Source organism: Ranitomeya variabilis, chromosome 6 (assembly GCF_051348905.1).
Source record: "Ranitomeya variabilis isolate aRanVar5 chromosome 6, aRanVar5.hap1, whole genome shotgun sequence".
In the NCBI taxonomy this organism is placed as follows: Eukaryota; Metazoa; Chordata; class Amphibia; order Anura; family Dendrobatidae; genus Ranitomeya; species Ranitomeya variabilis.
Genome location: NC_135237.1, coordinates 17061092 through 17073961, shown reverse-complemented (window position 1 = coordinate 17073961; position 12870 = coordinate 17061092). Strand labels below are relative to the sequence as shown.

The 12870-nt window shown below is 47.9% G+C and overlaps 1 protein-coding gene across 1 annotated transcript in view; it reads right to left on the bottom strand.

Moving 5' to 3' along the window:
• LOC143781374 (KAT8 regulatory NSL complex subunit 1-like) overlaps positions 1–12870 on the bottom strand; it is a 72817-nt gene that overhangs the window by 2803 nt on the left and 57144 nt on the right. The window contains exons 5-10 of the mRNA XM_077267959.1: positions 12416–12617; positions 11475–11634; positions 9946–10104; positions 9051–9193; positions 8735–8853; positions 1807–1858 (exon numbers count right to left, since the gene is read on the bottom strand). Of these exons, the coding sequence (XP_077124074.1) occupies positions 1807–1858; positions 8735–8853; positions 9051–9193; positions 9946–10104; positions 11475–11634; positions 12416–12617 (835 nt within the window). The remainder of the gene's footprint in view (positions 1–1806; positions 1859–8734; positions 8854–9050; positions 9194–9945; positions 10105–11474; positions 11635–12415; positions 12618–12870) is intronic.

The following is a 12870-nucleotide window of genomic DNA, read 5'->3' as shown; positions in this document are numbered from 1 at the left end:
CAGTGCGATTCTTCTATATTAAGTCCATCAGCATTACACTGAGGGCATCCTATAAAAAGCCGCTAGTCATAGTACAGCAGCAGACCTAGTGCTCCGCCGCCAGCTTGCCAGGTGACTGCCGACCTCACAAGTGACGCCGAGGGCCCCGCTCCTGCCGCCGGCCACACCTGGTGACGCCGAGGCCCCCGCCGCCGGCCACACCTGGTGACGCCGAGGCCCCCGCCGCCGGCCCCACTGGTGACGCCGAGGCCCCCGCCGCCGGCCCCACTGGTGACGCCGAGGCCCCCGCCGCCGGCCCCACTGGTGACGCCGAGGCCCCCGCCGCCGGCCCCACTGGTGACGCCGAGGCCCCCGCCGCCGGCCCCACTGGTGACGCCGAGGCCCCCGCCGCCGGCCCCCGCCGCCGGCCCCACTGGTGACGCCGAGGCCCCCGCCGCCGGCCCCACTGGTGACGCCGAGGCCCCCGCCGCCGGCCCCACTGGTGACGCCGAGGCCCCCGCCGCCGGCCCCACTGGTGACGCCGAGGCCTCCGCCCCCACTGGTGACGCCGAGGCCCCCGCCGCCGGCCCCACTGGTGACGCCGAGGCCCCCGCCGCCGGCCCCACTGGTGACGCAGAGGCCCCCGCCGCCGGCCCCACTGGTGACGCAGAGGCCCCCGCTCCTGCCGCCGGCCCCACTGGTGACGCCGAGGCCCCCGCTCCTGCCGCCGGCCCCACTGGTGACGCCGAGGCCCCTGCTCCTGCCGCCGGCCCCACTGGTGACGCCAAGGCCCAAGATCCTGCCGGCCCCACTGGTGATGCCGAGGCCCCCAGCGCTCCTGCCGCCGGCCCCACTGGTGACGCCGAGGCCCCCAGCTGCCAGCCCCACTGGTGATGCCAAGGTCCCAGATCCTGCCGCCGGCCCCACTGGTGACGCCGAGGCCCCCAGCTCCTGCCGCCGGCCCAACTGGTAAAGCCAAGGCCCCCGGTCCTGCCGCCGGCCCCACTGGTGACGCCGAGGCCCCCAGCTCCTGTTGCCGATCGGACAGGTGAGGCCATTTGAGAGCAAACATTGCAGAGGAAACAGCTGCCATCTGGTGACTGATGCAGTTTTTTTTTTTTTGCAGCAGATCAAGAATGAGTGCACACCTCTGAAAACAAATATTGTACAATACAGCTCAGCCAAGCAGTGCTGGTAGGCAAAAATTAACGCGGTATGTGGTCTTAAAGACCTCCCCTAGCCATACATGGTGGGTCCACACGTTTAGGATTCTTCTATATGGCAAATAAGCATCTCTACAAGCCAGACTTGGTCTTTTGCAGTAATTCGTTGGTAGCTATTTGACCAAATGCCACGTAATAAGACACGGCCACTGCAGCGATGGAGCCCAAATCATTAATGGGATGAGAAGGGGAGGCCACATGTGTGCTCACAGCAGTCAGTAAGCAAAAGCCCTCGCCAGTCATTGCACATGCCAGTGTGCCGACCATATACTGCAGCGCCTGTCATCGCACATGCCAGTGTGCCGACCATATACTGCAGCACCAGCCATTGCACATGCCCATGTGCCGACCATATACCGCAGCGCCAGCCATTGCACATGCCCATGTGCTGACCATATACTGCAGCGCCAGCCATTGCACATGCCCATGTGCCGACCATAAACCGCAGCGCCAGCCATTGCACATGCCCATGTGCCGACCATAAACCGCAGCGCCAGCCATTGCACATGCCCATGTGCCGACTATATAGAGATCTTGTGACGTCACCAGTTCCTTATATCTGAGGATGCTATCCACACACACGACACCTGGCAGGGACACTCACCTGAGGATCTTCTTCCAGGATGATTTGCTCTGAAGAGTTTAACTCTCTCCAGCTGAGAAAAAAAATAAAAAAATTTGACAGTCACCAAAATGTCGAAACTTTTCATCAAATATTTAATCCCCTGACAAGTCTACAAGCATCCATGTACAGAATGAGCAGACAACTCCTTTAGTAACAAAAGTCTCACCATAGTTTAACCCTTCCATGACACGTCCATTTTTCCTTCCCCTTCTTCCAAGAATCGTAACGACTATCTCTATCAGGGGAGTTGGATGGCGTTTTTTCTTGCAGGATGAATTGAATGAAATCATTCATTTTTACACAATGAAATAAAACCAGGATCTCTCCCCCCAAGCAGTATGGAATGGTGTTTTTATGGCGCTCACAGCAGTAATTACCCCATTCCAGGGGTCACTGATTACAGCAATACCAATCTTTTATCAGTTACTTTAGTGGCTTTAGGAAAATTATATATTTTTTTTTTTTACAAAATTCTTAATCTCTCCATATACCAGACCTACATTTATATATTTGGTTTGGGTATTTCCGAGACGCATTGTTTTCCCATTAATGGAGCTGTAGGATTGCTGGTTTTCAGTGGGCAGAGGTGCGGTTTGAATTTATACCATCTTTGGGTACATAAGTCACGTCACTTGCATCTTAAAAACATCTGCAGAATCAGATCTTTCCTCAGCTTTAACACCTTAATCCCCAAGGGTGGTTTGCACGTTAATGACTGGGCCAATTTTTACAATTATGACCACTGTCCCTTTATGAGGTTATAACTCTTCAATGAATTCTGACACTGTTTTCTCGTGACATACTGTACTTGATAGTGGTAAAATTTCTTTGATATTACTTGTGTTTATTTGTGAAAAAAAAAAACGGAAATTTGGAAGAAAAGTTCGCAATTTTCCAACTTTGAATTTTTATGCACCTTAAATCACAGAGATGTCACACAAAATACTTAAGTAACATTTCCCACATGTCTACTTTACATCAGCACAATTTTGGAACCAACTATTTTTTTTGTTGGAGTTATAAGGGTCAAAAGTTGACCAGCAATTTCTCATTTTTACAACACCAAATGTGATGTGGTCACTTAAAATAAAAAATGAAGTCATTTTGAGGGGTCTATATGATAGAAAATACCTAAGTGTGACACCATTCTAAAAACTGCACCCCTCAAGGTGCTCAAAACCACATTCAAGAAGTTTATTAACCCTTCAGGTGCTTCACAGGAATTTTTTGAATGTTAAAAAAAACAAAAAAAAAACAACATCTTACTTTATTTTATTTTTTTCACAAAAAATTTATTTCAGCTCCAATTTGTTTTTATTTTACTAAGGGTAACAGGAGAAATTGGACCCCAAAAGTTGTTGTACAATTTGTCCCGAGTACGCAGATACCCGATATGTGGGGGTAAACCACTGTTTGGGCGCATGGGAGAGCTCGGAAGGGAAGGAGCGCCGTTTGACTTTTCAATGCAACATTGACAGGAATTGAGATGGAACGCCATATTAAGTTTGGAGAGCCCCTGATGTGCCTAAACATTAAAACCCCCCACAAGTGACACCATTTTGGAAAGTAGACCCCCTAAGGAACTTATCTAGATGTGTTTTGAGAGCTTTGAACCCCCAACTGTTTCACTACAGTTTATAATGCAGAGCCGTGAAAATAAAACTTTTTTTTTCTTTTTTTTTTTTTTCACAAAAATGTTTTTTTTAGCCCCCAGTTTTGTATTTTCCCAAGGGTAACAGGATAAATTGGACCCCAAAAGTTGTTGTCCAATTTGTCCTGAGTACGCCGATACCCCATATGTGGGGGGGAACCACCGTTTGGGTGCATGGCAGAGCTTGGAAGGGAAGGAGCGCCACTTGGAATGCAGACTTAGATGGATTGGTCTGCAGGCGTCACGTTGCATTTGCAGGGCCCCTGATGTACCCAAACAGTAGAAACCCCCATAAGTGACCCCATATTGGAAACTAGACCTCCCAAGGAACTTATCTAGATGTGTTGTAAGAACTTTGAACCCCCAAGTGTTTCACTACAATTTATAAACGCAGAGCTGCAAGAAAAAAAAAAAATTTCCACAAAAATTTTTTAGCCCTTAGTTTTGTTTTTTTCCAAGGGTAACAGTTGAAATTGGACCCCAAAAGTTGTTGTCCAATTTGTCCTGAGTACGCGGATACCCCATATGCGGGGGGGAACCACCGTTTGAGCGCATGGCAGAGCTTGGAAGGGAAGGAGCGTCATTTGGAATGCAGACTTAGATGGATTGGTCTGCAGGCGTCAAACTGCGTTTGCAGAGCCCTAATGTACCTAAACAGTAGAAACCCCCCACAAGTGACCCCATATTGGAAACTAGACCCCCCCCAAGGAACTTATCTAGATGTGTTGGGAGAACTTTGAACACCCAAGTGTTTCACTACAGTTTATAACGCAGAGCCGTGAAAATAAAAAATCCTTTTTTTTTTTCCCACAAAAATTATTTTTTAGCCCCCAGTTTTGTGTTTTCCCAAGGGTAACAGGAGAAATTGGACACCAAAAGTTGTTGTCCAATGTGTCCCGAGTACGCCGATACCCCATATGTTGGGGTAAACCCCTGTTTGGGCGCACGGTAAAGCTCGGAAGGGAAGGAGCACTGTTTTACTTTTTCAACGCAGAATTGGCTGGAATTGAGATCGGACGCCATGTCGCGTTTGGAGAGCCCCTGATGTGCCTAAACAGTGGAAACCCCCCAATTATAACTGAAACCCTAATCCAAACACACCCCTAACCCTAATCCTAACGGTAACCCTAACCACACCCCTAACCCTGACACACCCCTAACCCTAATCCCAACCGTAAATGTAATCCAAACCCTAACTTTAGCCCCAACCCTTACTGTAGCCTTAACCCTAGCCCCAACCCTAACCCTAACCCTAGCCCTAACGGGAAAATGGAAATAAATACATTTTTTTAATTTTTCCCTAACTAAGGGGGTGATGAAGGGGGGGTTTGATTTACTTTTATAGCGGGCTTTTTTTAGCGGATTTTTATGATTGGCAGCCGTCACACACTGAAAGACGCCTTTTATTGCAACAAAATATTTTTTGTGTTACCACATTTTGAGAGCTCTAATTTTTCCATATATTGGTCCACCGTCATGTGAGGTCTTGTTTTTTGCGGGACGAGTTGACGTTTTTATTGGTAACATTTTCGGGCACGTGACATTTTTTGATCGCTTTTTATTAAGATTTTTGTGAGGCAGAATGACCAAAAAACCAGCTATTCATGAATTTCTTTTGGGGGAGGCGTTTATACCGTTCCGCGTTTGGTAAAATGGATAAAGCAGTTTTATTCTTCGGGTCAGTACGATTACAGCGATACCTCATTTATATCATTTTTTTATGTTTTGACGCTTTTATACGATAAAAACTATTTTATAGAAAAAATAATTATTTTGGCATCGCTTTATTCTGAGGACTATAACTTCTTTATTTTTTTGCTGATGATGCTGTATGGCGGGTCGTTTTTTGCGGGACAAGATGACGTTTTCAGCGGTACCATGGTTATTTATATCGGTCTTTTTGATCGCGTGTTATTCCACTTTTTGTTTGGCGGTATGATAATAAAGCGTTGTTTTTTGCTTTTTTTACGGTGTTAAATGAAGGGGTTAACTAGTGGGACAGTTTTATACGTCGGGTCATTACGGACGCGGCGATACTAAATGTGTACTTTTATTGTTTTTTTTTATTTAGATAAAGAAATGTATTTATAGGAACAATATATATATATATATATATATATATATATATATATATATATATATATATATATATATATATATATATATATATATATATATATATATATATATATATATATATTTATTATTTTTTTTTTTTACACATGTGAATATATATATTTTTTTACACTATAACATTGCCCCAGGGGGGGAATCATGTTATAGTGTAAGATCGCCGCTCTGACACTTTGCTGTGCACTGTGTCAGATCAGCGATCTGACGTGCACAGCTCCAGGCTTCCCGGCGCCTGCTCTGAGCAGGCGCTGTGAAGCCACCTCCCTGCAGGACCCGGATGCCGCGGCCATTTTGGATCCGGGCCTGCTGCAGCGAGGTGGAGCTAAGAGACCCTCGGAGCAACGCGATCACATCGCGTTGCTCCGGGGATCTCAGGGAAGCACGCAGGGAGCCCCCTCCCTGCGCGATGCTTCCCTATACCGCCGGAACACTGCGATCATGTGTTTGATCGCAGTGTGCCGGGGGTTAATGTGCCGGGGGCGGTCCGTGACCGCTCCTGGCACATAGTGCCAGATGTCAGCTGCGATAGTCAGCTGACACCTGGCCGCGCCACCCCCGTGAGCGCGGCCGATCGCATATGATGTACTATCCCGTCACTGGGAATTAAGTCCCAGGTCACCTTGACGGGATTGTACGTCATATGGGATTAAGGGGTTAATTGTCACACAGGGCACTTATTCACGGTTTGTTTAGAAACTCTTTTGTGGGCAGTAATATATAGGTTTGCATTTTATTGTATTGTGGCGCCACCTTATGGCCAACTTTGGTAATTCGGTATATTTGTTCTAATTATATCAATAAAATTATACCCTTTTAAATAGCCTTTGATATTTGGGTTCATTTACACTTTTTTGTCGATGTGATTCTTGTGCTTTTGGTGTAGAACCACTCATTGTCCTTACTATCCAGAGTGATAAATTATTTTAGTAATTCCCATGAAGCTTTATTTTATTTTACACTACAGAGTGCTTACCCACAAAGCTCTCCAGTGCTGCACAGACCTACATCTCCTCCCTATTCTGTCTACCACCCACCCTACCAGTTCTCTCCACAGCGCTGTACTGCCCTCCATCTCACCTACCACACTACCGTCCTCTCCACAGTGCTGCACCACCCTACATCATCTACCACCCTACCGCGCTCTCCAGTGCTGCACCGCCCTACATCTCACCTACCACACTACCGTCCTCTTCACAGTGCTGCACCGCCCTACATCTCACCTACCACACTACCGCGCTCTCCAGTGCTGTACCGCCCTACATCTCACCTACCACACTACCGTCCTCTCCACAGCGCTGTACTGCCCTCCATCTCACCTACCACACTACCGTCCTCTCCACAGTGCTGCACCACCCTACATCATCTACCACCCTACCGCGCTCTCCAGTGCTGCACCGCCCTACATCTCACCTACCACACTACCGTCCTCTCCACAGTGCTGTACTGCCCTACATCTCACCTACCACACTACCGTCCTCTCCTCAGTGCTGCACCGCCCTACATCTCACCTACCACACTACCGTCCTCTCCACAGTGCTGTACTGCCCTACATCTCACCTACCACACTACCGTCCTCTCCACAGTGCTGTACTGCCCTACATCTCACCTACCACACTACCGTCCTCTCCACAGAGCTGTAATGCCCTACATCTCATGTACCACACTACCGTCCTCTCCACAGTGCTGCACCACCCTACATCTCATGTACCACACTACCGTCCTCTCCACAGTGCTGCACCGCCCTACATCTCATGTACCACACTACCGTCCTCTCCACAGTGCTGCACCGCCCTACATCTCATCTACCACACTACCGTCCTCTCCACAGTGCTGCACCGCCCTACATCTCATCTACCACACTACCGTCCTCTCCACAGTGCTGCACCGCCCTACATCTCATCTACCACACTACCGTCCTCTCCACAGTGCTGCACCGCCCTACATCTCACCTACCACACTACCGTCCTCTCCACAGTGCTGCACCGCCCTACATCTCACCTACCACACTACCGTCCTCTCCACAGTGCTGCACCGCCCTACATCTCACCTACCACACTACCGTCCTCTCCACAGTGCTGCACCGCCCTACATCTCACCTACCACACTACCGTCCTCTCCACAGTGCTGCACCGCCCTACATCTCCTCCTCACCTACCACACTACTGTCGTCTCCACACTGCTGTACTGCCCTACATCTCATCTGTCTACCACACTATCGTTTTCTCCAGTGCTGTACTGCCCTACATCTCATCTACCACACTACCGTCCTCTCCACAGTGCTGCACCGCCCTACATCTCCTTTCCACAGTGCAGCTCTGCCCTATATCTCATGCTGCACCAGTTTTTTTGGAACGCATTACCCCAGACCCCATATTTTTAAGCGTCCTTTAAAAACATCCATTTCTTCTTGCTGAGTTTTCCTCAGAACCTGGCTCCTCTTCTTCATCCGTCTACATGCACCCAATAACACTTGGTAACTGAACTTCTATAGATCCTGGCTGATTACCAGATCATGCAGCTTTATATCATCACCCCTATTGTAAATGATGACCGGACCGTACATGACAGTACGTTCTACATATATGGTCGCTTTCAAGCATGAAACTCGCTCCTCCTGTAACTGATGAATTATGTGTTACTCTTATTAGTCTTTATTGCCGTGGAATGTGTTGGCGATATAGAAATAAATTAAGTTTTGATTGCCTTCTTATTGCATAGTTTGGAGGAGATATGACTATAAACATTTAAAAAAAAAACTAATTTTTGATTTTTCTTTACAGCATTTGCCTTACAGGCTGAATAATGTTAATCTGCCGCATGAAAATCTAAGATGTGATGATATTGAATACGATTATTTTTTAAGTTCCTTATTAAGTTGGAGAGGGGGAAGATATAGGGAATTTGAACATTTGCCTGTACTATCTACTGCTGAACTTCAGCACTGCAATATATAGTGATCATGAGTGTCCTATTAAAAACAGTCTCTGCCTCACGGAAGTGGCAAGGGGGCGATGACGGGGCCATCAGGGGCCCCCAGCTGTCATGGTACCCCGCCGGCACTCAGCTCCGGGGTCCATTCCATAACACATTGCATCTGGGCTTAGTGCAGAGGTAACCACGTACCTCGGGGTCAGGATTTCCTTGTACTGTATCTTCTCCACCCGAGCCGCAGCAGCCATTGACATTGGAATGACAATATTATCGATGTCGTACGAATTCTCAAACCTTTTCCGCTTGAGAGCCTAAAAGAAAGAAAACAAGGGTCACAAGGAACCATCATGTTGTGAGCCTCCTGAGCCCGCCGTACAGAAGAACACGGATATGTAGAAGGGGGCATTTATGAGAAGAGTCATTAATGAAAGTTTTGGAAGAAGCAGGATTACAGGCGCAATGGTCGCCATCACAGCTTTCTGGGCACTACTCCTGGATATGCACTTACCGCTGAGTTGGATGAAGGGGGGGTTTCTGTGAGGGATGAAAGCTGCTGGGCTGCATTGCTTGGTCTTGGAGTGACGGCGCTGGATATGTGTATGCTGGAGTTCGGCAATCCTCTGTACTGCCTGTCCTCTCGAAATAAAGACCCTGCCGGCCAAAACCATGAATGCATTACATTTGTAGATTGTGGATTTGCATCACCGATTATGCAGGAGGTTATGTATAAGGAGTGTAAGTGGCACAGTGTGGCTCCGGGTCCCTGGCGGACTCCCACCTACGGCATTTGTGCACCTATTCTCCATGTGATGACCAGTGTTTGTAGACTAATTCCTAGGTTATGAAGCTCCTTGCCGAGTACAGCGTGCCCCGACTATGGGGATAGTTACTACAGCTATGGAAGCATTATACTGGGGATACGAGGCGTGCCCCCGAGCTCGGCCTCTACTGCTGCCGTGTCAGCTGTGAATGGACAGGGCTCAGGCAACATGCACAGACTGTTGCCAAATTCTGGATACAGATGAGTAAGTACGCCTCGGTGCTTGATGAGGGCTCTGCCGGGGGGGGGGGGGTCACCATGTTGGGGGTCTGCCCAGGGGTCAGTATGCTAAGGGTTCAGCCTCTCAGTAACTAATCTAGCTAACCGCTGCACAAAATAATCTTTGATGCCCCCTAGTGGTGAAAGAGGGAATGACAAGCAGAAATACACAAGACGAGCAAAGATGAGAAAAGAGCCACGCACCATTCTATGTCGCATCCTTGTAATGCACAAAAAGCTACAAAAGGCTAAGGAACCCCAATATAAAGAAGTCGCAAATGACTTAAAGGGTTTGCAATATCCACAGAAAGTTGCCAGCAGGTATACTGGTATTTTCCAGAAAGCGGGATCCTGAGGCACTTACTGCCTGTGAAATCCGTCGTCGGGCTAGGACAGTCTCTTCGAAACCTTTCTGAGGTTTTCTTGCTGAGCTGAGAAAACTTAAGAGCTTTGAGTTTGTGAGAAAACCGGAGCTGCCTGTCGTCTTTCAGCAACGCTTCAAAGTGCAAGTTAAGGGGAGTATCTAGAAGCAAAGAGTTAATGAGCGCACGTTATCAGTCAGGAGACGCAGGCGACACCGGCCAGAGCCGTCCGCTCGGGGCCACTCTGGGCCTTCACAACGTAGTAAACATTAGTCTCATGGCTACAGAGTAATAACACATAATAGTAGGCCACCATGCACATTAGATGGCTGGCCGATCGAGCAGGCAGCTCAGGAACTTACTGACTCACCTGCTGCCTTTTTATGCATATACAGTTGTGTGAAAAAGTGCTCACCCCCTTCCCGATTTCCTATTCTTTCCCATGTTTGTCACATTTAAATGTTTCAGATCACTAAACAAACGTAAATATTAGACAGAGAACAAAATGCAGTTTATATATGAAGATTTTTTTATTAAGAGAAAAATAAATCCAAACCTACAGGGCCCTGTACGAAAAAGTAAAGTTGCAGCTTTTAGACCTGGAAGACTTGCTGTGGTGAATCGAACCATGAATTCTGCTGTTTACAAAAAATCCTGACTGAGAATGTCCGGCCATCTGTTTGACCTCAATCTAAAGTGCACTTGGGTTAGGCAGCAGGACAATGATCCAAAGCACACCAGCAAGTCCAACTCTGATCGGCATAAGACAATCAAAATTAAGACTTTGGAGTGGCCTAGTCAAAGACCTGACCATAATATGATTGCGATGCTGTGGCCTTAAATAGGTGGTTCATGCTCGGAAACCTCCAATGTGGCTGAATTACAACAATTCTGCAAAGATGAGCGGCCAAAATTCCTCCAGAGCGTTGTACGAGACTCCTTGCCAGTTATCACAAAGTCTTGATTGCAGCTGCTGCTGATAAGGGCGGCCCAACCAGTTATTAGGTTTAGGGGGCAATCACTTTATCATACAGGGCCCTCTAGGTTTGGATTTCTTTTCCCTTAATAATATAGACCTTCATTTGAAAACTGCATTTTATGAGTACTTGTGTTATCTTTGTCAAATGTTTCAGGTCAAACAAATTTAAATATTACAGTGTGAGAAACATGCAAAAGAATAGGAAATCAGGAAGGGGGCAAACACTTTCACACAGCTATATGGCAGCCATTCCTTAAAGGGGTTGTCTCAGTTGTTTATGGCAGATGCACAGTATGTGCGACCACCAATCCAGTAACAGAGGCCGCAACAAATCCAATCAGGGGGTCCTCCCAACTGAGGGCAGGAGGGACCCTCATGTATTAGAAATTTCTGGCACGTCCTGCGATGAGACAACCCCTTTATTCACAAGCGATAATTGAATGTGTGCATGGTTTAGTGAATCATCACAATAATAAACGGCAATAAAACCGCGGCTACTAGCTGTAGTTACATGCAGTGAAGAGGATACGATGGGTCCCACCAGCGGCTTACCGTAGGGGAAGGAGAGGATGGGGTGGTAGCATGGATCCGCTAGTGCCAGCCGCTCACTCATTGTGCAGGGATGGGTGGGCTTCACGTTGGTTTTGCATCCACATAAAATACAGGTGGTTGGAGGCTCACAGCCGCACTTTGCAGACAACGGCTTCTGAGGCTAAATACAAGAAAAGATCATCAGATACACAAGGGCCAGGACAGAACGGACAGTAATCACAATAAAGGGGCAGCCAGTAACCACGTCACACAAACGAGAACTGCAGGATAAGAATTCACTGACAACATAAAGCCTTCAATGAGGGGAATCTCGCTGCAAATAGATCATAGACCACCATAGATGTCACATCGAAGGCCATCAGGGGCATGGACAGTAATATCACAACGTTTCCAGATTTGTAAGGGCAAACTAGGGGGAGCCTCTGGTCTCTGCAGGGAATATAAGGCTAGCATTATGCTGCGTAATCAGAGGGCAGCAGTGACAGACCCCCAGTTCCATGGCTGGTCCTGGTATTTATACTCAGACTGAATATTGGACAGGACCTCAGCGCTGAGCTCCCGATGTAGCTGATAAAGTGGCATATCACCAAAACCAGCAGAGATGAGTGAAGCAAGACCCAGGTCCAGAGGTCTGGTCAGTTTACCATAGTCACAGATGGGAGCCATTCCTACTCCTCTAATGATTAGCTGGCCTCAGCGTGATCATTGTGACATTATACACACATGGTCACACCAAGCTGGATAATCAAAAGTGCAGCAGGATAAAAGCTGGTAGGTAGAAGCTTGCAGGGCTCCAGAAGCTCTGAGGACTTCAAGTCTAAGAAATCCAGTAAGTGACCCAACGAGGAATCACGGCCTTGTTTTATACTGATCTCAGATCTGCATAACGAATCTAGAATAGGTGAAGACCAGCAAACTGGTGAGGACACGTATATCATTACCTTCCTACTGAGAGACGACACTTCACTGGACCGGACCAATCTGCGTTTCTTGTGCCCACGCATGGGTCGCGTTCTGGCTGCCGTGCAGGTGGGGTCCGGGAGCGCTGGTGCTGCAGGCAGGCCTTCTACTCGACGTTTTTTCCCCAGCACTTCAGGATCCAGACCCTCTGTGGAACCATTACAAGACACACTGGAACGCACGCTGCATGGGGGAGAAATCACAGGACCTCAGTGTATGACGACTGCGACAGTACTAGGCAGAAGATATCACAGTCTAGGACGCTTCTACATGTAACTCGTCTACTATGGAACCAAGGACCTAACGGGTCAAAATCGGAGCGACTCTAGTGATGAAGCACCAGACTGTTCGGAGGGACGGTAACCCTTTATATACATTAATGTAACTACTTTGCTCCAATGGATTTAGGGCACCAGAATGAGGACACCCAGGACGC